General features: G+C 33.4%; 1 protein-coding gene across 1 annotated transcript; it reads right to left on the bottom strand.

Moving 5' to 3' along the window:
- Nucleotides 1–1,945: 1,945 nt before the first annotated feature.
- On the bottom strand, nucleotides 1,946–15,786 carry si:ch211-27e6.1 (serine/threonine-protein kinase H1). Its single transcript, XM_042735945.1, has 4 exons — nucleotides 15,682–15,786; nucleotides 10,907–11,414; nucleotides 8,530–9,286; nucleotides 1,946–3,033 (listed from the first exon to the last, which is right to left on the bottom strand). The coding sequence occupies exons 2-4, from the start codon at nucleotides 11,323–11,325 to the stop codon at nucleotides 2,716–2,718; spliced, it is 1,494 nt and encodes a 497-aa protein (XP_042591879.1). The 5' UTR covers nucleotides 11,326–11,414; nucleotides 15,682–15,786; the 3' UTR covers nucleotides 1,946–2,715.
- Nucleotides 15,787–27,893: the final 12,107 nt, after the last annotated feature.

Raw genomic sequence — 27,893 nt, 5'->3', positions numbered from 1 at the left:
TTTTTTTAATCGGATGAATGAAACACTTTTTTCAGTGTACTCGCCCTCATGTCGATTCAGATTGATTTCATTTCTTATTGCTGTTCATGGTGTTTCATTTTCGTGTAATAAAGTGAATGAGCACAAGAACTGCCCAAACATAATGAAACAGCACTACACAATATTTTTGTGTGGGAACAGCCATATGGTGGAATGAAAGAAACACATGGTCTTTCACAGGGAGAAAAGGTCAAAGAGCAGAAGTGTGACTTCTCTAATCTTCTGTTACATTTACATTTATTCATTTAGCAGATGCTTTTATCTAATCCAACAACATAAGCAATTCATTTAGTTCATTCCTAAGTTACCTTTGACCTTGAAACTGTTATACAGGAAGCAAGTGGCTCTCAACTGGAGGTTTGTATCTGCTGAATGAATGAATAAATGAATGAATGAATAAATAAATAATGGCACACAATGCTCAGATAAAATATTGGCAGTGTTATTTTAGTATAATTGTTGTGTGTGTCATTATTTTTATTATTTAAATATCTATATAGTTTATTCATTTTTATGTTTTATATAAGTTAAAGATTTTATTTCAAGTAATGATTTCCTAGTTTTAGTATAAGTTTAATATAATAATAACTCAGAATAAAAAAGTCAGAAAACTGCAAGCTGAGCAGCTCATTTCAAGCACTATAAGTACCAAGAAAATTGTTGAAAAAAGGTTAATTTGTACTTGTTTAACCCCACATTTCATACCAGACTTCCACTGAAATGGAATTCCTGTACTTTCATACATACTAAACATGGGAATTCAGAAGCAGCCAAGGTGTTTATGGTTATTTTATAGCTAATTCTGTTTCATGTACAGATTTTTTTCTAGTAAAGTCATCATCACACATCATTAACACATATTGAGCTGAGAGCAGAACGGCCCAAATGCACAAAACAGCTTTATATGAAACTGTATATTGAAGATCTTTAAATATTTCCTACCTCTAGTCTAAACCCCAGAGAAAAAGAAAACAGTTGCAAAATGAATTAAAATCCATTTATAGGTAGAAGAAAACAAATGTTATGAGGATTATATCTAATATGGTGGGCAAATTAAAATGTATCTGTTTATTTCTCAGTATATAATACGCATAGGAACATTTTCAGCATTTTATCACATATCAGAATTATTGCAAAAAGTTATATGCATATAAAGAAACATGACTCTGCCAAGATAGTTCTCTCCTAATACTGTAATGAAAAAAAAAATGCTGAAAAATTGTCCAACAGAGGGCAGTCCCCCCCCTTTTTTTAAATTGACTTTATACATAAACAGTGATAAAGCAGTAAAAGCGTGCCTTGATCACATGACTGAGGCAAGAAAAAGCTCCCTAATTCTAAACCCAAACTCTGACTTTAAACTGATTCTTAATGTGAAGCTCAGACCAAAGACAACACAAACTATTGAAAGTTACACCTGAAGGTATCTTGATCTCTTTTGAACACTTATTCATGTCTGATAATAGTGTTGAGTTTTCGTGTAAAGGTCTCTGCTGAATGGACGTTTTTGACATAGACCCACATTATTTCCACTAATTGCTGCTGTCAGAATGTTTGGTGTACCACTTAATGTGTAGCCTTTATAACAGAGTGAGAAAAGTCCTTGAATAGAAATGAAAACGCAATCCTCCATCTTCTTTTATTGATGTCAGTTTGAAGGGTTTGGCAGATTCCACACTGCATTTGCTTTGTTCTTTATAAGGATTGAACACTTAAGACACTTTAAATATCTAAATTAAATTGTAAAATATTATTACAATATAAAACAGCTGTTTTCTATTTTAATACATTTTAACATGTTATTTATTTCTGTGATGGAAAGCTGAATTTTTAGCACAATTACTCCAGTCTTCATTGTCACATGATCCTTCAGAAATCATAGTATTATCAGTGTTGAAAACATTGTGCTCCTTTTCTTCTCGTGGAAACATTTTATGTTGAATTCAGTAATAAAACAGAATTGATATAAATAGATTTTTTTTAACATTATACATGAACTTACTTTCAATTTTGCTTAATTCAATGCATTATTGCTGAATAAAAGTATTAATTCATTCACACAATCAATCTACAGAGGCTTATCCTAATGTAAAAACACAGTCATATGAAAAGAAGCAGGACAGAAAATCTGCAGATCAGACCATTTGAGATGAACTACCCTCCCTGCCCATTCGCATTTTAGACTTATGCATGATTATTCAGTGCTGAAAAATGTATATTTTAAAATAGAATGGTGAGTTTATGTAATCAGCTCATATTCATCTGATTAATGAAGAAATGAATGTGGGAGAACAGAGCAGAGGTGCTGATCTGTGCTTTTCTTTTTATAGTGGAGATTTAAACTCCTTCACTGTTCATCATGAGTAGGAGATAAATATGCTGAAGATCCTGAAAAATGAATATAGCACCATCATATTAGTATAGATGCACGCGATTTACCTGTCAGAAAAAGAAAGATCTGCATTTCGACATTCAAGTTCATCTAAAGGATTTAAAGGATCATTGCATTTTTCATCTTTTAATTTTTTTCCTTGACATCCACTTATGATGCAATTCTTTTCACTGATCATTTCTCTCTGATCTTTAGAATTAAACAGGCTGTTGATAGCACAGATGAGTGATAGCGCTGTGGGATAAAATAATGGATCCATGCTAACCAGCCAAACCTTGAACTTGCTAAGCAGTGATCTTCCGGCATTGTGACCTGTCGCTGACCCCTAACCGTGGCCTAGAACCCGGCCGTGACCCAGACCTCATTGATATCTGAGACCCAGGAGTAGAGCCCGAGCTGGGGCATCGAGAGGAGGCCCGTGACGCCCGGCGCTGGAGGTTTCGGGAAATGGAGCGGTGTAGGTTCTTGTTGGAGGAACAGGCTGCCATGCTGACCAGCCAAGGATGCTTAAGAGTTTCCTCAGCGGTCATCCGGCGATCAGGCTCAAGGGTCAGGAGACGATCGATGAAGCTTTTGGCCAATGTAGATACTGATTTCCATGGCTAAAAGAGAGATCGAGAGAGAAAAAGTTTGCCAGTATAATTAAAAGTCCATTTATCTCCCCAACCACCAACCCCACAAACTTTCAGACTGTGAAAGGCATAAAAAAGAAATAAATAATAAAAAAAAAACCCAGAACAAACACTGAAATTTGCCATACAGTAATAGGTAAGGTCAAAAAATAAATAAATAAATAAATAAAAAGAGTAAAAAAAAATAAAATAAAATAAAAAAATCACCAGTGAAATGTTCCATACAGTAAATAGTTATGTTCCAAAACAAAAATATAAATAATAAAATAAATAAAATGTGTGTGTATATATATAGCTGTTATATTGTGTGTATGTGTATTTAATACATAACATTTAAAATGAGCTGTTAAAACTGAACCCCATTCATTTTTAACATTGGGATCCTTCTAAAGGATATTCTGAGAAGGTTTCAGTATGTTTTCATAATACATACAAATCTCTTATTGCAAAAATCTAAGACAATTTTCATTCCTTTAAATAAATAAAAAATAAGATATTTTCAGATTAACACCACTTGTCTGGAGAGATTGTTCTGACAGATATGAGCGTGATTCAGTTGTCTTGAAAATACTCCCAAGTAATGAAAAATCTTTAGTAGAATCCTTATATTGATCTCTGAATCAGTAACTCAGTAAGTTTGTAACTCAGTCCAGCAAACCCTCCTGCCCACATTTTTCCTGCATGAAATCGATTCATTGCTGGTTTTGCATTCAGTCTGTGTTTAGAACAGCATCAACTCATACCCGGTCTGAGAGCCAACACAGCGCAGCTATGGCTGTAAATGTCACTGCGTACACAGACACGGATTCCACCGGCATGGAGGCCGAACCGCCGTCTTCTGACCACCAATGACCTGTGCCACCGACGCTTCTGCCTCTTAAGCTGCATTAGATATACAACATGGCATTTTCGCCTCATCGCCGTTTGAATGTGAGGACATTAGTCAATAAATGTCAGCGGTTCTCAATAGATCTGTGACTCATCGCTAATTTGAAGTTAATAACTATCTCTGGCATTAGAGAAGCACTCAGAGGATTTTATTCTATGGTAAAACAGGACGAAAAACAAGAAAAATGCAAGCGTAAACACTGTGAATTGCAAAAAGTTTATAAAACAGGTGTTTAAGATTATAAATTGGATGACTGACAAACAGGAAGATGGCATATTATAGAATAATACACAAAATTACCTGGAATAATTATTTGGAATGAACATCCATCCATCTTTCTTTCTTTCTTTCTTTCTTTCTTTCTTTCTTTCTTTCTTTCCCCTCTCTTTCTTTCTTTCTTTCTTTCTTTATAAAAAATTAAATAAAAATTATATTAATTGACTAATCAATATATAATTAAAAAAAACTAATAAATAGCTAATAATTATTTTCTAAATATTAAAACCAATAATTACAATGAAATAACAATAAATAAATATTGATTGACTGATAAAAAATAATTAAAAAAAACTAATAAATATTTTATAATTATTTTGTAAATATTACAACCAATAAATACAATTAGATAATAAATAAATAAATAAATAAATAAATAAATAAATAAATAAATAAATAAATAAATAAATAAATAAATAAATAACAAATCCTTGCTGAAATGTGATGTAAATGAAGTGGCTAGTAGTTTTGTTAAAAAAATAAACTTCATCCATTAATTTATAACATTGGGATTCTTCAAAAGGTCATACAAAGCAACAGGACAATAAGAATAATAAATATTAATGTGAAAAAATGTTAGAAAAAGTGTAAAACATAAAAAAATTCATTATCCATAAATTCTATTCTTAAAACAAATATTATTAATAAAATTCATAATTATTAATAAAACCCAAAATATTTGTTCTGAATAAGATCTATCTATTTATTGAACATCTGTATAAAACATTAAAATGACTGTAGAAGTAATATCAGCTGTGATTTTAACATCCTTTCTCTTACACATTATTTGCATGGACTGCAGAAGTTGATGATAACTGGGTGCTACACTCTGAAGTCAACATGAGGTCACATGACATTATAGTACAATGAAGCACGTTAAACTGTCTGATTGTAAGTAGTAAGCTAGCATTCCATTCTGAACACATCTTCTCTCACTCCCACACATTGAGTACAGACAATTAATCAGCCATGAAACTGACAATTGCAAGTCTGCTGCTGACGAATGGATTTTAAAGAGCAGGTTTCATTCAAACATACACAGAAACACTTTCAAAAAACGAAAACGTGTGTGCGTGTTACAAGAAAACATTAAAGTACATTAGTCTATCCATCAACTACATCAACAAAAATAAAGAATCCAGAAATCAAAAAAAGAAAAAGAGGCAAAACAAATATCTATAAACATAGCGAGAGCCGAACGACTATCTCTGGTGTTCTGCAGTCCAATCTATCATTCTGTCCTGCCGAGTGATTGTGTATTCATGTGGTTAAATATATATGTATATATATATGTGCAGAAGTGTGGGTCCATGCTCTGCGTGCGTGCATGTGCTTAACCTATAAAGACAGTCGACGAGTTTCTAATTACACACCATAGAACAGCATTTGAATTCACAGCGAGGTGGAGATAAAAAATGAATTCTGAAATTAGGCTTTAATGAAAAAAGGTACAGTCCTTATTTGAAGTTGTTTTGGGTTCTCCAGAGTCTTTAATAAGTGTGTGAATATAAACTGTGTAGTATTTAACGAGACAAATCATCAGGTCAAACGAGTGAGATGAAACACATTTGCGCTGAATTATCTCAGGTGTGTTTGGCGCACAGCGTGTCGCCACTGAGAGATGTTGTGATTAACTTTATCATTAATATACATGAAGTACAAGTAGGCAAAGAACTTAAAAATAGAATGCAGATTAAAAATCCATGGAAACATTAATCAGAAACCAAGCAGTTAACAAATAAGGAAATCAATAAAAAAAATGCATTTAGCATTTTCTTGTTTTTTGTCGTTTCAAAAATCAAATTTTTGAGTAAAAATTTAATTAGCATTATAAAAGCTAAAAGCAAATCTGCAAAGTGCAAATGTTACAAATATTTTTGGAAATTGTAAATAAAACTTTTTTTTGGAGTTGTTTTTTTTTTTTTTTGTTGGAGAAAATACTATTTCAGTCTTTCTACTTCAAATTTTCATATTTAATTTATCTGGCATTTCTTTGTATTTTTTGTTTTTAATTTTACTTTTTTTGGTGAAATTTACTAGCAATTTCTGAGTGAAAATTATCATTAGTAAAATTAGTATTAGTAAAATTTTAAGTTGACTATTTTTATTTATCTCTTTAAATTTTAGCAATTTAATCACTTTCATTTGTAATGCTTTCAGCATAAAAAAGTCTAAATTGTTAATTAAAGAGTGATTATTTGTGAAACCTAGAAATTCTGAAATAAAAATGGTTTTAAAGTAAATCCTACTCTTTTTTTTTTTTTTTTTTTTTTTTACTCGACAAGAACACAGGACAACTTCAAACAGATGCATGGTTAAGCTGCACAAAAAAGGAATGAAAACAATAAATACTCAGTGCAATTATCCAAATGGGTTAGACAGGCAGGCTTTAAGTGCAGTCCTGTGGCTTTATAGCTTGTGTATCTATGCAAAGGAATGACATGGTGGATATTAACCCACTTATTACAGTCTTGCTCTACAGTTACCAATTATATTGTGACTCAGTAGACCCAAAAAATAAAAAATAATAATTCCCACATGTGTCTGATTACTGTCTGTGAGCAGCAGGATTACAAATAGCTTTATAGTTAATGTTCTTTCTCTTCCAGAGAACAGCAATTATTGGTGTACAATTGCACCTATAATTTCACAGCTCTGGGGGTTGGAAGTGATAAAGAAATGTGTGTGTCTGTGTGTGTTTGCAGTTTAAGGGTGATAAAAGGCCTGTGGTGGATCTCCTCTCCCCTCTGATTACCACCTCTCACCTCACACACACACACACACACACACACACACACACACACACACACACACACACACACACACACACACACACACACACACACACACACACACACACACCCTTGAGACGAGGCGAGTGGACGACACATCAGTCAGGTAGCTGCTGGCTGTTTACACAGGTGACCGGATTTCACCTTCCCACACACACAAACTCTGTTTGCCCTTTACTTCACACTCGGCTGGATATTTCATCACTCTGCTGGGTCATTCTGGCATCTTAGTGCTGGTGGTCTGGTTAGGCCATCACAAGCTTCAATATGATTATGAAGAGTGTATTCAATATAACTATGAATATACTTTCATTACAGTAGCCCCAAATATTTGCATACTTAAGGAACAATTTAAAATGTATGAATGCCATTATGGCATTAGGGGATGGATTTTGAAACAAAACACTTCATCAAGGATGCATTTATTTGATCAGAAATACAAAACAGTAGTGTTGTGAAATATTATTAGAATTTAAAGTAACTATTTTAATAATTAAAATAAATATTTTTATATTTTAATATATTTTAAAATGTTATTTATTCCTGTGAGGCAAAGCAGAATTTTCAGCATCATTACTCCAGTCTTCAGTGTCACATGGTCCTACAGAAATAATTTTAATATGCTGATTTGCTGCTCAAGAAACATTTGTTATTATTATCATCAATGCTAATATTTTTTGTATAAACTGTGAAACATATTTTTCAGGATTCTCTGATGAAGATTACAGTCTGCTAAAGAACAGATCTGTGTTTTTACACATGCAAAATATGGTGACCAAAATGAAAATGAGGAATAAATTCCTAACATGTATTTAGGTTTTTGTGACAGGTGTGATTTTACTACTTCACAAAAAATGCTCACACCCACACCACACAAAATATATATAAGATTTTTTCTCCACCAAAAAAAACATATAAAGAAAAAAATTTGCATTAGATCACTGGCTCACCAATGGATCCTCTGCAGTGAATGGGTGCCGTCAGAATGAGAGTCCAAACAGCTGATAAAAACATCACAATAATCCACAAGTACTTCACATGACTCCAGTCCATCAATTAACATTTTCTGAAGTAAAAAGCGGCACATTTTTAAGAAACAAATCTATCATTAAGATGTTCTTAACTTCAAACCGTTGCTTCTGGAGTCTATCCATAATAATGCTTTCTCTAGATTTTTCACTGGTAGAAGTGTTATTATGGATTATGGACTTAATTGTCGGCTTAAAGGTAAAATGTCTTGATGGATTTTCACTTCAAGATTGATGGACTGGAGTGGTGTGGATTACAGTGATGTTTTTATCAGCTATTTGGACTCTCATTCTGACGGCACCCATTCACTGCAGAGAATCCATTACTGAGCAAGTGATGCAATGCTATATTTCTCTCAAGAAACAAACTCACCTACATCTTGGATGGGTAATTCAGCACATTTTCATTTTGATTGAACTGTTCCTTTAAACTCACAAATAAAAACAAATATTACGTGAGGAAAAGCATTGTGACACTCACATCTCCATGGAAACTGTAGCTGCCCCTGAGAATGGCCCTGAAGAGTTGCGGTCGGCTGCTCTGGTCGAAGGGCAGCGAGCCGCTCAGCAGGATATAAGTGATGACTCCCAGCGCCCACATATCCACTGCGCTGCTACAGGGTTTCCGCGCCAGCATCTCAGGGGCCAGGTACTCCGGCGTGCCGCAGAGTGTCCTCACAGCCCATGTTTTAGCCTGACAGCTCTTCTCAACATCTACAGAGTCAAAATTTGCATCGTGAGTCATAACAGCTGTATCTTCTCTGCTTTGAAATGAAATTGTTGTCTTGTTCTCCCAGCAAGCGAGTCCAAAATCTGTTATGATCAATCGCGAGTCCTGTCCCGGATGGTAGTACAGCAGGTTTTCAGGTTTGAGGTCCCTGTGGATGACGCCCAGCGTGTGTAGATAGCACAGCCCGCTGGACACCATCATCAAGGCCTTGGTGGCGTCCCGTTCTCTGAAGGTTCCTCGGGCAACCACGCGCTCCAGGAGCTCTCCTCCCGTGGCCAGCTCCAGAACCAGATAGACACGATGCTGCGTCTCGAACACCTCGGCCAGGTGGATGACGTTACTGTGGTTCACCCGTCGCAGGACCCTGAGCTCTGCCTGACAGGCCTCGTGACCCTCACGACCTTTGACCTCCAGAAGTTTAATGGCGAAGGGCTGGCGTGTGCGTCTGTGCTCAACACGAACCACACGGCTGAAGCTGCCACAGCCGATCAGAGCCTTGATGTCATACCTAAAACAGATATGAACACCTGTGAGATACCATTACTGTTTTTAGTCAGATTTTGAATTATTATTTTTTTATTTTGAAGTTTCATTTTAATTTGTGACAATTTAAATAATTTGGTTGTGTGTTTTTGTAATTTTTCTGTTTTATATAATAATTTGTAATATTTTAAATTGTTTTTTACTTACAATTTCTTTTTAATTTTAGTTATTTTTAAAATAATTTTGTTGTGCATTTTTTATTCTTTTTTTTGTTAACACTTTATATTAAGGTGTCCTTGTTACACCTTACATGTTCTTACTATTATAATAACAATACATTATGCTTAATTACATGCAAGTAGCCCTAAGACAAACCCTAATCCTAACCATATAGTAAGTACATGTAGTTAATTAATATTACTCAATACTTAAATTTATAATTACACTGTAACAAGGACACCTTAAAATAGTGTAACCATTTTTTTTTTATTTAAATATGTTGATGTAGTTTTTATTACTTTATTTTAGTTTTTTTTGTACATTAAGTTACAAGGTTAATCATAGTATTAGTTTTATTAATATTTTAAATTAGGTTTTTTTTCACATTTTCTGTTTTCATTTTAATTTTAGGTACATTTTTAGCAATTGCTTTGTGTGCTTTTTGTCATTTTTATTTATTTGTTTAATATGCTTATTTATTTATTTATTTATTAAAATAATATAAAGCTAAACCAATAAAATTGACAATGTTGCCTTGGCAGATATCTGTATCTTTAATTTATTTTATTTTATTTTATTTTATTTTATTTTATTTTATTTTATTTTATTTTATTTTATTTTAACAAATGTCCAATTAAATAAACAAAAGTTAACTATAATAACCATGCATGTTAAACTAAATGAGAAATGTTTCTTTTACAACTATAATTATAAAAATAATCATTTATTTTATTATTTAAAAATACAAAAAATCTAATTCACAGATTGTTTATTTTATTTCAAGTTGCAAAATAGTTTTTTTATAGTTTTATTTTAGTTAACTTTAATAACTCTAATGCACAGAAGCATCTGCTATCAGAGACTATTGTGTTGCTGTAATTGGATGCATCAAATTAAATTACATCACTTTATTTCATAAATGAGATTTCATTATTACTTTTAGGCTTGTATTAAATGCAGTGAGTGGAACTGGTGGACTAATAAATATAATAAAGCATTTAATTATAGCAGGGATCTGTAATTGACACATCATGTTTGATATCTTAATTCTCCCATCCAGTCTAAATTAATAAAGTTTATGGCATTGTGAAGAATTCTTCATAAAGGTTATGTTAGGAATGAAATACTAGCTTTGTGCTTACTGCATACTTTTGAGAGGCATATATAATATTTAACATCCATACAGTTTTTAGTGTAATTTTAATCAAATAAACCTAGACTTGGAGAGGTTTGAATGGTAGTGTATAAAAAAAAGCTCTCTGCCTCCAGATGTTTGAATGGTAGTGTTTAAAACAAAACTTTGGCTTAACTTGCAAACGCATACAGAAAATGAGCATATTGTGCACAATATAGTGTACATTCTCTATACTACTTGTACTATTTTTGCGTTACGGCAGATGCTATTCTGTAAACACAACATCAGTACCTCGCTGTGACGCGTGGATCAAACTTTGCACGAAACTTTGCATTAGGATTCATCATCCGCTCCTCCAGATGAACCGATTCTTTGACTGATATTCCTTCTTGGGAAGGCCTTCTGTCACTTCTCCTCCTCCAAAGCCAAGCTTGTTGTTTCTCTTTACAGTTTTCACTGTCAGTCTCTTGTTTCTTGAAGTTCACAACAGAGTTGAAAAGGCAAAAATATCCATTTTTAGAGGGCTCAGGTAACACTTTGCCAGAACTACTTCCCATTATAAACACCTTACAGAAATAATCCATCCAGATGCTGTTAGATGGGCTGACACTTGCCAAAGTGAATAAACCTTCACAGATCCTCCTAATGGATGCATGACTTTGGGCTGGCTTGAAGAGCAGCTGTTGCGCACCTGCACACGACTGCTGCATTTTCAGCACAAGTGCAACAACTCACACCTGAGTGACAGCTGTTTGATCCACGACTATTTCAGGGGCCTTTTAACAACACCATCATTGCCCTGTAACAAAACAAAGAAAGCTTGATCACCTATGGATAAATCCATACATATCTTTTTTTTTTTTTTTTTTTTTTTTTTACCTCCCGTCACAGTAAAAGTTTGAAACTGATACAGTTATATTTTTATAGCTATGAAAAAGGCAGGGTTATATATATATAAGATAAGCACAGTAAGATAAACTTTGTAAATGCTGTTTGTGGGCATCCTTTTGTCTTGTGAATCCCTGAAATAAAAAGAAATACAACACAATAAAATGCAATGCAATAAAAAAAAATAAAAAAAAAAAAAATAAAAAAAAATAATCTATTTGCAAACACTAAAAGTCAAATCTATAAATACCAATGACTTAGTTCAATAAAATTTTAATTTTCAGTAAAAAAGGGTACCATTTCATGAAATGACCCTTAATTGTCCCTTAATAACCCTTCATGTATAGGGTTATTAAGAGACGAAGGGAAATATATGGAAGATTAATATTAATGGAATATATTCAAAGACAAATATCCACCCAATATAGACCATGTTCATTTTAATGGCATTTTTTCCAATAATCATTAAAAATTTAAATGACAGTCTGCTGAGCTCTTGAAAATTCCCAGTTCATAGGAAGGTAAAATTTCACAAAAGATGTCAGTTTTTTAGTACATCAGGCAAAACTAATAAAATTGAGAATGTTGCCTTGGCAGCTATTTGATATAAAATTAGTTTTTTTTTTTTTTTTTAATTTCAAAAAAGATGTCAGTTTTTACTCCTAGACTGAAAGTAAAAAACAAATATTAAAAAAAACATATCTACTCAAATCCTTCCAAAACAAAAACAAAAAAGCAAAAATAAATAAATAAATAAATAAATGAAAAAATATGAACTCAAACATTTCTCCTCAAATTCTTCCAAAACCAAACCATCAAAGCTAAATCTAAGGAATTTTAGCATAAGCTTCAAAGAAAAAGCCGATATTTAAATGCAACATAATTACAAACTTCATTAAGACTCATGCATTATAAAAGAGCAACAAGCGAGCAATAAAATCCCAGTTACAAATCAGCCTAACACATTAAATCACACTGACTCGTCTGAACAAGCCTGACAGTTCTGTAAGATTCAGACTAACATGCTGAAGGAGTGGGCAATTCTTTTCTGAAGTTTCATTTCTGAAGTTCATGACTCCTGTGAGCTGTAGGCCTAATATATCTGCATAACACCTGATCTTTAATCACAAAAAGCACAAAGCCATTTCCCATCACAATGAAGTGTGCTGTAAATGAAGCTGGATAGTATGAGCTCATTTAAAAGAATCTTTTTGTGCAGCCTGATAATAAAACTGCGGTGCATTGAGTCATACCATCTGGATCCTTACTGGATATAATGAAAACACATCTGACGGCATTATACTGACTATTTAAAATAATATTAATATACCGAGCGCACCTTCAGACGGCCACAAGCATGATTGATAAAGTTGATGTTTAAACACTGCCTCGATGTCATTTTCAATGCCTCCACTAGAGTGCAATATTGAGTTTTCTATGTTCAGGAAAGTTGACTGAAATAAATGGATGGAGAGCGTAATTAATTTGTTTTGACTGCTGCGATCATCCATCGTAATCCCCACATAATCCAGACCTAATCCATTGCCTAATCTGAAACCTTAATTGCCATGGAAACCACACAATACACTCATCATCCCTTCATTTACACTCATATGAAGTGCCTGTTGTGTTTTGCTTATGATGTCACTTATCAGGCAGCATGATAAATGCAGTCGACACACATGACAAGGTGAATAATCAGACTCAATTATAATCGTTCAGATGGAGTTGGCAAGAGAAACATGAATTCCTAACCTTTGTCCGGTACAAGAATTTATCATTGATAAACAGGAAATGAGGATGTCAGCATCCTGTCTTATGAAATGCATCGCTATATTACGCTCTTAACTGCTAGTGTAAAATCAATACGAGTGGTCAAACAGTCTTGAGACTGAACAATCCAGCTAAATGCACTGATATGCTCAAGATGAAAAATAACAGCTGAGTCCGGAAGTTCAGAAACCTGGCTTACTATTGAATAATGCTATACACTGCATACCTCATTCTATTAGGTAACATTATAATATTACAAACATTTTAATCATAAAACATTTTAAATATGAATCAAAATATTAAATGAAATATTAAATTATACCTTTATTCTTGTTTGAAAGAACAAAAAATATTAGCATATCTTCCTTCATCATTTATTAATGCATCAGATGGTTAAATAGAAGTATACATTACTGTCACATGACTTTGCATGTAGCATCCATTTATTATCTTGAAAACAGATATGGCTATTTTATATTTTTCATTCAATTTTGTGTTAAAATGTAAAGCTCTGGCAGTATGATCAAATAATGAGTCATTTCAGATAATAACACTGTACAATCAAGTTGAACGCATTGCATTGTGGGATACAGACTATTTTAGTTAAACTGAAGGCAAAAATTAATAAATAATAATATTTTTTTGAAATAAAAATAAAATATATAAATAAAAAAAAAACACAATAAATACACATATTCTTATGCATATTACTTCATTTTGTATGACCTTTGAATTGTGTAAATAATCCACACTTATGCATATTACTTCATTTTGTATGACCTTTGAATTGTGTAAATAATCCACACTTTCAGTGTGTGTGTGTTTATTGCTTCCACCATTAAAGTTTACACTCCTCCAGAGCAGCAAAATGTGATCACAGCTGCTGGAGAACTCCTGTACTTATGAGTAGAAATGGAATGTAACGGAACATTTCTCTGTGACTACCAATAACAATCCCAGTTTTATTAAAACCCAAATCCGAGTCTTACAGTCTTGGCAGAGAGACGATGAGGTTGTGGGAGGACGGTCAGAGTGCAGCATGGCAGACGTGTAACAAGGACTAATTCAGCCAAAACTGAAAAATCTGTCATCATTTATTCACCCTCATGCAGTTCCAAACCCATTTGGTGTTATTTTTCTCTGTGGGACACAAAAGGGAAATTTGGAAGAATCTTCACATACATTAGAGGTTTTCCAGCCGACTATGATTCTGAATATTAAATCTGTCTAGGATTGTGACAGACTTTTGCTCTTAAAGGGCTAGTTCATCCAAAAATGAAAATTCTCTCATCAGTTACTCTTTCTTCTGTTGAGCACAAAAGAAGATATGGAAAAATACTGTGCAAGTCAATGGCTACCATCAGCTCCTCGGCCACTAACATGCTTTGGTTTGGAACAAGTAAACGACAGAATTTTTATTATTAATATTATTTTTCAAGTGAACTCCCTCTCTTTAACAGACCAAAATTTAGTATATATCTCTTGCCAGGCTATTGTATGGCTTCAGAAGATATATGTAGAGTTGTATGGACAAGTTTTATAATGCATGTATGACGATTTTTTGTTAATTTTATAACTTGACAGTCATAGTGTAGAATAGCAAATATATACGAAGATGGAAAATGGAAAAAATATCACCACATGGGTTTTGAAATGACATAAGGGCAAGTAAATATTGGCAGGGAAAATATAAATATCATTTAATATTTCATGAAAAAGTTTGGGGTTGGTAAGATTTATTTATTTATTTTTATTTTTTTAAAGAAGTCAAGTGAAGTGATCACCAATGCTGCATTTATTTGATTAAAATTACCCTAATATTGTGAAATATTATTACAATTTAAGATAAATGTTTTATATTAAATATATTTTAAAATGCAATTTATTCCTGTAATAATAAAGCAGAATTTTCAATAGAAATAAGAGAAAGTTTATTTGAAAAATAAATCTTTTGTAAAATTATAAATGTCACTTTTGATCAAATTATTAATTAAAAAGAATAATAAAGAAAAATAATAAAAAAATTACAGACCCCAAACTTTTGAAAAGTTGCATTTATCTTTAAAAGAAACCAAAATATTGATATCTGAAGGAGCATTTTGACATTTTCCAGATAAGACATTTTATATGTTTGTATTTTATGGAGACAAAAGTGCTTTTAGAGAGAAATAAATAAATAAAACCAGTAATACTGGCTGAAGGCGCTGTCGTTGAAACATATCCATTCATCCTTTGCCTTTAATGAACACTTCAAACAAAATGATTCTTACATATTAGCAAGACTTGTAATTGAAGAATTGATTGCAGGCACCGTAGTTCATTAGACATCAGTGGGGAAAAGGACTTATTTACCTTTCAGGTCTGTGCAAACTGAACGAAATCAATCACTCGTTCCACCCACTCACCTGTTCTTTGCATCCATTTGCCTAGTTTTCGTTCTTTCGACAAGGATCTGGTGAAGCTGTGTTTTTTCTGGTCATCCTGCTGAGCTGCAACAACAATAAGGAACTTGGACCTGCCCCTTCAAAACTAAAACTAAACTAATCAGTGTGAGGAGTGGGGCCGGCTGCAGCAGAGACTCCTTCGTCACAGCAATGGCCTGTTTCTCTCGGGAGAGCCTGATGAATACTCTCATTTTCCAGCGGACAGTCCATCGGAGGAACAGGAGCAGAGGGAGGTGGGGTCGGAAGAGGTCAGCAGACAAATAGGCCGTGACGCCTTGATTGAGCGAATCATGAACGTCACACCAGTCGGTAAAAACTTGATTAAAGTGACGGATTGCGCTGCCTGCGTCCCTTGCTTTATGAAGCCGAGGAGATGCTCGGCTCTCTGATGGGCAATTAATGGACATGTCTGCTAATTGGTTTCTGCTGGTATTGGCCTCAGGCGGAGCAGCAGGAGGGGTGGAGAGGAGCAGGACTATCAGATGAGGAGCACCAACAACAAGCGAATAACCAGCACAAGCCATCCATCCATTTATCAATCATGCTCTGTGGCAGTTCTGGATTGTATTTCAGGATCGAGGTTTTGGACAAGAAGTGAGCCAAGAGTTTATCAAACAAAAGTGAGCTCAAAACAAAACTCAGGGTGTAAATCACAGATACACAAAGTATAGACTTTCAATTAAAAAAAAAAATAAATAAATAAATAAATAAATAAAAAAATTCAGCAAGGATGAATTAAATTGATCAACAGTGACACTAAAGACATTTATAATTTAGAATAAAAAATAGCACAACTGTTTTCAATATTACATATATTACAATATTACAAACAAAATACATTTTTAAAATATATCAAAATAAAAATCAGTTACTTTAAATTGTAATATTATTTCACAATATTACTGTTTTTACTGTATTTTAATCACATAAATTCAGCCTTAGTAAGCATAAGAGACATTAACATTTTAGAAACATTAATATATTTATATATCGGTGTTATTTTATCACTGAGATTAGTTTTTTTTTTAAATAAATATATATATATATATATATATATATATATATATATATATATATATATATATATATATATATATATTTCATTTTAAATTTATAACAATTATAAGCCTAGTAATTTAGTTGTGTTTTTGCCAATTTTTTAATATATAATATTTTAATATATAGACAAATTATGTATATATAATTTATTTTTATTTCAGTTTTAGTTATATAGTACATCAAGTTAAACTAAATAAAATGAGAAATTAAGTTTAAGGTTTTTTGTTAAATTGTAATAAAAAATATAAAAATAATAGCAAGAGACTTATTAAATAAATAAATTATTATTATTATTATTATTAATGAATAATAAATAAAAGGTTTGGTAATAATTAGAATAATAAAGTTTGAAATAATAGCAAGAGACTTTTGAAAGAAATTTCTTATGTTCACCAAAGCTGCATTTATTTGATTCAAAATACAGTAAATCATTGTAAATTTTATTACAATTTAAAACAAATCTTTTCTATTTGAATAAATTTTAAAATGTCATTTATTTTTTTGCCTTTGTGAGTGGAAGAGACTTCTTTCACAAAACATAAAAAAAAAAATTGTTCAACTTTTGTATACACATTTACACAATAAACATACATATATCTATATCTATATCTATATCTATATCTATATTCTATCTATCTATATCTATCTATCTATCTATCTATCTATCTATCTATCTATCTATCTATCTATATATATATATGCATTTACAGTACCTTGGGTAGTTTTGTTCATGGTTTCCACTTCTGTCGATGCTCTCCATGTTAAAGGTTTTCTATGAGAAGACATAAGTACAGAAAGCACAGCCATCATTCACAGACATTTGATATCTCAAGATGGTCTCTTGGTGTCTCTTGGTGACAGTAAAGGAAAACATTACCTCAAAATGGCTAGCTAAGGTCAAAACAAGAGTATATATTGCTATCATTCATCACGGTGATAAAGTGGAGTGCTTAAAGGGGTTAAAATCACTCCTCGCTGGGATGTTGTGTGTTGTGATGAATAAGGAAAAAGGAAATAAATGTTTTTAATGCATTTCATTCCATAGCCTCGACAAGCCCTGACAGATTAAACCATAACATTTGAACCATGGCAAAAGTAAAAAGGTGTTTCAATACTGTTTCCCCTACTGTATTTATTTCACACTGAGAGAAAGTTTACTCAAAGGGCTAAAATTAGTCTGTAGGGAACCATTCAATTAAACACAAGAGATATTCCACTTCTGCTCGAGCTTTCAGAAATCTAATATCCGTTAGGTACATCCATCAAGCCGCAGGGCAAACTTATTTAAGCACAGACCCGTCCAGAGCATAAAAAAGTCACATGCTTTGAAAAGAAGCAAATTTAATTTGAAAATGGGGTTGTCAAATCACTTCAATTATACTGCACACTGAATTTCCATCACATGGATTGCACCGAATGGATTACGTCTTCTAATTACTGAGGAGCTTTTCAAGGGAAATGATTTCTGTCACTTTGATGTAGCTAAACTCTGCTTTTTCTCTTGCTTAAGTGCACTGGTTGCTACTACTGTGAGGCACTTAGTGAGAAAGTAGCTTAAATGTTTAATCATCAAACATTAGCACCTTATTTAACAAACTTGTTTGAGGACCTTCATTCTGCTGCTCTTAATATTGTGGAACGGAAGCGGTTGGGCAAGACGAAAGCAACTGTGTTGAAACATGAAGTGAATTTATAATCAACTGGTTTATAAAGAAACTAAGGCAAGATGAGGCTCAAGGAATATTTTGCCTGATTGTCCTCCTCCAAAGCTCTGAAATATCATTTGCATTTGTGTTCGGATTCATAAATGGCACTTCAGGGAAGTACAAAATATTTTGTCAAAAAAAATCCTTAAAAAAGAACCATCATTTCCACAAAATATAGTTATTACAAAAAAAAATAGCCACAAAAAAAAATGAATAATCAGAAATGTAAATAAACACACACACACACACACACACTGCGTAACATGGCTGTATATTAGAATGACATATTGCCACAACAGCCATTGAGTAAGCTGATATCTCAGCAGAGTGCATCTTATCACAAGAGCACAGCCCCTCTACATTACATCACATATATTTATCTACATCTCCACTTCCCACATTTCATATTTATTTACACACCTTAACAAGACGGGAGGATCTCAGGTGTAAACTCAAGACCTGCAGTTATGCTGTTATGGCCCAAAGGGCACGAAAGTCCTTATCCACATTCACTACCTCAGTAAACCCAAGTACAAGTAACATACAGAGGGAAAAAAAGCGTTAGAGGTGACCTTTACACCATTTTGACTATGGTCTTGAGACTTTGCCTTCACTCAGCTTTGTGGCTGAATCCGTTATGTAAACTATTGTCATTGAGTATAATACTGGCATGCAAAATGCAGTTAACTATACATTTTAGGGAAATAACAATATTATCAGTATTGTGAAATCGCGTAAGCAAAACTGTCTCGATATCATTGTGGTCACATGACGATATGAAACAATAGGTCTTCCGGGCAAAAAGTGTAGTTTTTAAAATATATTTAAACTTCTTATTCTTACAATGTTTTGGGCCATTATGCTTTGGCAAAGTATCTGTCAAACCCTTCATCAAATCTGGTAGTATGAGCATATCTTATACTGTTACTGAACCATTGTACTGTCAAGGAAGTTTAATGTACCTGAGTTGAAATTATGGGATCTGGACGCTGACAAATTTGCTTCAATTGACACTTTTTTAAAAAAATATATATTTGTATGAGTCAATCACATGAGCAGTAAATGCCTGCAGCAGATATAGGGAAAAACAGATCCATTTCACACTGTTAAGAGCTCTCCAAAAAAAATCTAACCAACCAAACCCCTACCCTGCGGGTATCAACATAGTACTTTTTTATCCATTCAAGGGTGTGATTTATCGATTGGATACACTGGATATATCTTTTCATTCATTCTAGTTTCTGCTCACTACCTCTGCTGTTGTCTTGTTAGGTCTGCAACCTAAAGTGTCCAGTGTGTGATTCATTCAAAGTCTGTTTCATCCCAACATAAAGTTGTGGTATGTGGGAATGTGAATAAAGCATCTGTTGTGGTATTTGAGGAATCTCACCCCAAACAGTGCGGGGCCCTATAATGTCTTTGAACACTTGAGAAACCACTCTCTTATGAAAGTCACAAGATAAATGTAGTGGCCTGTTGTTAAGATGAAGTTTTCTAGGTCAGGGAAGTGATGTGGTTTTGGTCTTGTTCAGCTAGCATCTTGAAACAAGCTGATGAAAAATAAAGGCAGGGAGAAAGAAGAAAAGCTTGTATTGCTTCCATTTCCAGCTCTCATTATTAAATACACATGCTCTGAGAGATTTCTTGCCTGCCTTCTTGACTGCAGACTCCATTTGTTGGTGCAGCAGGTGCTGTCCATAGTGCTGAACCACAGTGGTGCAATACAGCCACTGTCCATGGTTCTGAATTCAGAAGCTCACCCTATTAATGAATCCCAACCAATGGGCAATGTTTATCCAGCAGGTTCAGGGTTCACAAATTTATGTTGTTGAACCTGTAAAACAGAAAATGAGAATTACACTTTTGGTCTATCAATTATTTCATGACTTTTGTTAATATATTTTATGAAAAGATAACGAAATAGAATGTTTTAGGTTTATATCAGAGATAATTTTAGTGATCTTCTGTTGTAAACAAACACAGTTTTGGACCCAAAAGCAGAACACCGACTAAAAATGATGCAAATAAAGTTAATTTATTCCCAAAAGTCAAGCAACACAATCCATCTCTCCTTTGCTGTTGAAGATTGTTAGATGAGGTGCACTGGAAACCAAACAGGCCAGAGATATGTTGGTAGAGCAGAAAGAACAGTTTGTTGAACGGGCGTAGCAGGCAGAATGCAGGATGAATGCAGGTGGAATGAGGTCTAAAGCACAAGAGAAACAGAATTAGAATGGCAACAAAACACATGACCCAAAAAAACTGGTCCAAAGACACTGGGAGGCCTTAGCACAGTACCACATAAGCAGGATGATCTGGCGGAGAATGAATAAAGACCCAGGGTTTAAATACTGGAGGCAGATGAGATGATTGGCAGCAGGTGATTCACATTCAGCAATCAGCCACAGATATCCACAGTGCATATCCACGCCCCGGGATACACCAACTCACAAACACACAAAAAGGAAAAACACAGCTGGCAAAAAATCCAAATCCCTGACATCTACTTCTGTGGGTGATATTTTATACAGTGCAATTGCAATGAAATTAATTTTGTTAAAATTTGAAAATTATATATATATAATTAGGGACTTCAATGAATTGTGAGAGATATTTCATACAATGCAATTAATTTAAGGAACAGTTTGCAATTTACTTTTGTTAACTGTGCAATTTAAAATAAAATAAAATAAAATAAAATAAAAACAATTCAGTTAAATAGTTGATCAGTTAACACTGCATTTGTATTTTTCTTAAATTTCCCATTTGGATTCAAAATAAAATAAATTAAAATAAAATAAAATATTAAAAAAATAAAATAAAATAAACAGTTCTAGTAAATGTCTAAATGACAAGCTCATGTGTCGTATTAGGAAGATGAAGCTATTTGGTTTTCACATCAATTGTTTTGTGTTTAAAGGTAATCATTGCAATAATTGCTACTTTAATCATTTTAATAATAATGCTAAATTACATCCAGTATGGTAAGTAAGGAGATTTGATGTCACTGAAGGCAAATTTGAGCCTTACTGACGAGGCAATGGGGGTACATATGACAAAAAAAAAAAAAAAAAAAAAAAAAAAAAAAAAAACCGGGGAAAGACAAATGTTGTGGTATATAATTACACTGAAGTAACACTCCACACTACAGTGCCTTGATAAATTTAATTTAAATGCAATTAAATGGTATTGCTGTTCATTTTTCACAGTCACCACACACTTTTAGTGGAGGATTCAATGACTACTAACAAAAATAATGTAAATATTTGTAATGCAGATGTAATGATCACCAAGTTTTTACTCTGCTTGTGTAAAGTAGGATGAGGAAGTTTTGACAGCAAAATAAGTTGTTGTGATGGATTGCATGTGATGTAATACAATTAAAAGAAATTAAGGATTTGCATTTTAATGACATTATTATCATCAGTTAGACGGATTCATTAGTCTTTATTAGTTTGGTATCAGCGCAGACAAGTGCAGTCAGCAGAGCATGAGAAATGTAATGACATGAAAGCGCTTCAGTGTAGTGACAGCAACACACACACACACACACACACACACACACACACACACACACACACACACACACACACACACACACACACACACACACCTGGGTCCAACGGCACGTAGATATGCTGCGGGGTGTCGGTGCAAGCTGCAGAAACTAACTAGAGCTTTAAATGGAACTGTCATAACCTTAGATCATATCTCTCACACACCATCATCAACATATCACATCACTTCATATCATCTTGACTTTTCTTGGCAGACATGGCAATGACAGCTAGCAGACGGGTCAGAGCTGTCATGACGACAGACCATCATGATCTGATGACTCAGATACAAGCGTGTGTGTGTGTTTGGAATATATATGTCTCTCTTTTTTCTTCTAATGGCCTCCCTCATTCTTATTTTGTATTATCGAACAAACATGCCAAGTTTTAGTCTAATTATTAGGTTTAATTATAATCCTTTTTTTGGTGTCTGAACAGGGTTAATTAATGAAGTTAAAGAGGCACCCTTATTTTCCATGTTGATTATCATCAATTAATTTAGTGTACACACCAAGATAAGACAACTCTGTTTTTAGCTTGTGTAGGGAATTAACAAAACCCCACCAGGAAATATTGCAGGTGAGAAACAATTCTCAAATCTGAAGCCATATGTTTGTGTGAGGAATGGACTAAAATGTAAAGGAATTACATCACTTGCTCACCAATGGATCCTCTGCAGTGAATGGGTGCCGTCAGAATGAGAGTTTAAACAGCTGATAAAAACATCAAAATAATCCACATGTTGTGAAAATAAAAGCTGAATGTTTCTAAGAAACAAATGAATAATGAATGTATTTTAACTTCAAACCGACACTTACGCCAAAATATAAAACATAATGAACCTACCATACACAAATAACAAAAAACAAATCGTAAAAACTATATAGAACTTAATTATTTAATATTACACACATATTTTAGCTAGAAGCGATTGTTTGAAGTTAAAACGTCTTAACGATTAATTTGTTTCTTACAAACATGTTGCTTTTCACTTCACAAGATGTTAACTGATGGTCTGGAGTGATTGTGGATTATTGTGATGTTTTTATCAGCTGTTTGGACTCTCATTCTGACGGCACCCATTCACTGTAGAGGATCCATTGGTGAGCAAGTAATGTAATGCTAAATTCTCCAAATCCATTTTGATAAAGAAAAAAACATATCTACATCTTGGATTGTCGATAATGTGAGGACATCTTCAGCAAATTTAAAATGAACACTTCTACATATTCAATCCATCAAGCAACCATCAATGACATTTAGCATTTAAGGTGCCAAATTTGAGTGAACAGCATAGATTCCTGTTCATTATACAAAGCTACATCTTTAGAAGACTATATGTGACCCTGGACCAAAAAACCAGTCTTAAGTGTCAAATTTCCAAAATTGAAATTTATGCATCATCTGAATAAATCAAGCTGAATAAATAAGCTTTACACTGATGTATGGTTTGTTAGGATCAGACAATATTTGGTAGAGATACAACTATTCTAATCTAAGGGTAAAAAAAAAAAAAAAAAAAAAAAAAAAAAAAATCAAAATACTGAGAAAATCGCCTTTAAAATTTTCCAAATGAAGTTCTTAGCAATGCATATTACTAATCAAAAATTACGTTTTGAGATATTCACGGTAGGAAATTTTGAAAATATCTTGGAACACGATCTTTACTTGATATCCTTATGATTTTTTGGCATAAAAGAAAAATCTCTAATTTTGCCCCATACAATACTTTTGGCTATTGCTACAAATATACCCCAGGGACTTAAGACTCTTTTTGACTATGCGGTTGTTTTCATCTACAACTTAATATGAGCTGCTTTATTGGTGGTTTTTTGGTCCAAGGTCACATATAGTGTGCGAAACATATAGACTACTTTTTAGGTGCTGTTTTGTTGTTTTCATCTTTATTTGAAGCTCAGTAGCTTCAGTTGTTATTGTAAGGAAAACAATACCTCTGAGATCTAGTGAAACGTCTCCTTTTAAGCGAATCTGTGTCAACGTTGCCTATCTAGCTTGAAAATAATGCAAAAATCGAATTTTAATTTAAGATTTTCTGCTTTTCTGCAAACAGTTAAATTCATTTCCTGTTAGATCACAAACAAACAAACAACAAACAATCTGGAGTAAATAAAACTCTTTATATTTCCTCCTACTTTTTCATTCTTTGTTCCTCTTTATTTTCATGCTGTGTTTCAGAAAGCAAGAAGAAATTTCCAGGGCATGAAAAATGACATTGATCAAATGCATTCTCACAGTCTTTTCTTTATTGGTATGCGGTGAAGGCTCACGCTTGGCTGTGCACCAAAAAGTGCAATTTCTAATCTATCTGACAACCAGCGTCTCAGCTGCACATCACTCAGCACCCACGTAGTCTGCATCCTCCCCACTGAACGCATTTAACAGTGAGATGCTCCTCTCCTGCCTGCCCATTGATCATGTGGCAAACTCAGATTCTCTCGACTACAACATATTAGGGCCGATGACAAGCAGAAAATGTTACAAATGAGCTCGTACACATTTGTCAGGTAGCTTAACAGTCAGGAGGTACAAGCATCTGTGACGTGCTTTGTTTCTTGAGTTGAATCCTTTATTTTCTCCCCGTAAGTCCGCTACTCTACCTCACTGACTTCCTGGCTGTTGCTGTGTTTCATGTATGCTCCACATCTTCTTTGATATGCCCTTCTCTTTGATTTCTCTGTCTTTAATCTGTCATGTGTAATATCTCTCCCTCACATCACTTTTTTTTTCACACATACACAGACAAACTCAAGCTGATGAACACTGCCTTGCATGTACTCCTGTACATAGGAAAAATTGATATATACAATATTCCCAAATTATTTATGATTGTTTTGCTGGCGATTAAAGGAATCACTTACTTTAAAATTCAAATTTGCTGAAAATTTACTCTCCCTCAGGACATCCAAAATTGTAGATGAGTTTGTTTCTTCATTGGAACAGATTTGGAGAAATGTAGCATTACATTACTTGCTCACAAAAGGATCCTCTGCAGTGAATGGGTGCCATCAGAATGAGAGTCCAAACAGCTGATTAAAACATTACAACAATCCACAAGTAATGCAGATCACTCCAGTTCATCAATTATTGTCTTGTAAAGTAAAATGCTGTGTATTTGTAAGAAACAAATCAATTATTAAGGTGTTTAAACGTCCAACGATCACTTTTGCGTAAAATACCAGTGCAAAATAAATAATAACACTTCCTAAAAACTTCTTATTGATAGATTTGTTTGTTATACAGACACAGTTTTGCACGTAACAAGATGTTACTTGATGAACTGGAGTCATGTAGATTATTTTTATCAGCTGTTTGGACTCTTGTTCTGAAGGCACCCATTCACTCCTGAGGATCCATTGGCAAGCCGATTAAGGAACAAACTTATATATGATTTTAACAGCCTGAGGGTGAGTACATTTTTAGCAAATTTTCATTTTTATGAGAACTTCCCAAATTTACAGTCTTTTCATATCTCAGAGCAACATTAGTGGTGGTTCTAAATTAATCAGTTTTTTAAAAAAACAACACAAAAAAGAAATATCCAAAGACTCACTCAAAAAATTAATCATTATTTCTATAACTAATCAATGAAAAACGAATGAACAAAAAAAAATCAGACTCACACACACACACACACACACACACACACACACACACACACACACACACACACACACACACACACACACACACACACACACACACACACACACAGTATTTGTGGAAAGCTGCACCTCTAAACGCTCTTGTATTTCAGTGGGTGGAGGATGTGTCTGATTGAACTCAACCCCACCTCTCCTCCAACCTCAAAGACGTAGAGAGCAAGTCGGAGTGAGGGAGGGGAGAACACAATCATGATAAATAATGAGAAGAGGAATAAGTGTGTAGCTGTCCTTTCATGCCCTAAGATCTGTCATTAAGATGGGGAGGGAGGGAGTTTACTGACTTCACTGGCACATTTTCGACAAATGTCCCTATAACTGATGAAAGACCATTTCATTCTAGAAACAAATATGCAAGAAAAAACTTAAAAATAAATAAACAACCAAAACCTTCATTCTTTTCAACAACCACACATGCATGCAAAAAAAAAAAAAAACAAATAAAATCACCCATCATCAAATAAGAATATCTGTCTAACATTGGTTTATTGCAAGGACAGGAGTTAACACCCCCTGTGCACACAAATAAAATCACCCCTCATTTGATATGAATTAGAGTCAGTGTCATTCAGCTGCTGTAAATGCTTGGGGAATGCAATTCTGTTTATTACTGCTGCTCCACAACACTTGCATAGTGGCTTATATTGTACTAGCACATTAAGAGCAACCTTTGTTAAAGGGATAGTTCACCCAAAAATGAAAATTTGCTGTTAGTGTACTCACTCTCAGACCATTCAAGATGTAATGTGTTATGGTGCATTACATTAAGGATGGAATTTCCAGTTTTCTACTTAAATAATGTACAGAAAACCCCATTTTAATTTGTACGTTCAAGTCATGTTGGAAAGATCGTATTTAAAAAACAGCACTTAAAAGTAGTCCATATGACTTGCACACTATATAGTCCTCTAAAGCCATAGCTTTGTATAAGGAACAGGCCAGAATCAATATGCTGTTCACTCAAAGTTGGCATCTGAAATGCTAAATGTCATTGTTTATTGCTTGTTGCATCATTTTACATGTTTTTTTCAACTGCTTAAAAGTTTTACTTGTAACACAATTTCTGAAAACTGACTCTCAAACATCAGAACCACACACCAAATCTCCAAAAACAAACAATAATCATCTGACTCAGACTCAAATTTCAAAAAACACTCATAAAAAAACACAACAAAAAAACAACAAATAATACACAATGATACACAAAAATCTAACAGAAATTAATTTTATGGCAAAGGTGTTTGTAAATTTTTGCTTTTGAGATGTGTTTGTGATATTTTGAATGCAGTGCTTAATTTTGCAAGAGATGTGAGGCATTTTGCATTTTGTGTGTGCAATTCTTGGATACATGTGTAAAGTTTTGAAAAAAGAGGCAAAGTTTTGAAATTATGTGTAAGCAGTTGGAAAAAAAATAATATGCAGAAGTGCACTTAAAGGAATAGTTCACCTTAAAATTATAATTTACTGTACATTTACTCACCCTCAGGCCATCCAAGATATAGACAAGTTTGTTTCTTTATTAGAACAGATTTGAAGAAATCTAGCATCACATCACTTGCTCACCAATGGATGCTCTGCAGTGAATGGGTGCCGTCAGAATGAGAGTCTGAACAGCTGATAAAAACATCACAATAATCCACAAGTAATCCACACCACTCCAGTCCATCAATTAACATCCTGTGAAGTGAAAAGTAAAAAGCAAATTCATCATTAAGATTTATTTATTTATTTATAATATTGCTAGTTTGGACCAGTATGAACCAAAACCAATAGAAATGTTTTTGAAAACATTTATTATTTCTACAGTTCTGTTTTGTGATGCTGGTAGTGCTTAAATAAAACACTTCCCTATGAAATAAACCTTCCAGCATGACAATGCCACTTGAGTCAGACTTTCAATTTGGAAACTCATGCAGATATCCACAACTCCACTATCACACAAACATAGCTGAAACCTGGAGATGCACTGTCCATATTAATATTTTCACTTTTAAGCAAATTAATGCATAAATAAGTCATATGTTCCTACATTAGGAAAATTAAATTATGATAAAAATGCAACACAGCTTGTATAATATATATATAGTATATATATATATATATATATATATATATATATCTATTATATATATATAGATATATATATATATTTATATGTATATTCCCCATAT

The sequence above is a fragment of the Cyprinus carpio genome, chromosome B12 (genome assembly GCF_018340385.1).
Source record: "Cyprinus carpio isolate SPL01 chromosome B12, ASM1834038v1, whole genome shotgun sequence".
In the NCBI taxonomy this organism is placed as follows: Eukaryota; Metazoa; Chordata; class Actinopteri; order Cypriniformes; family Cyprinidae; genus Cyprinus; species Cyprinus carpio.
This window is presented reverse-complemented; position numbering and strand designations above follow the sequence as displayed.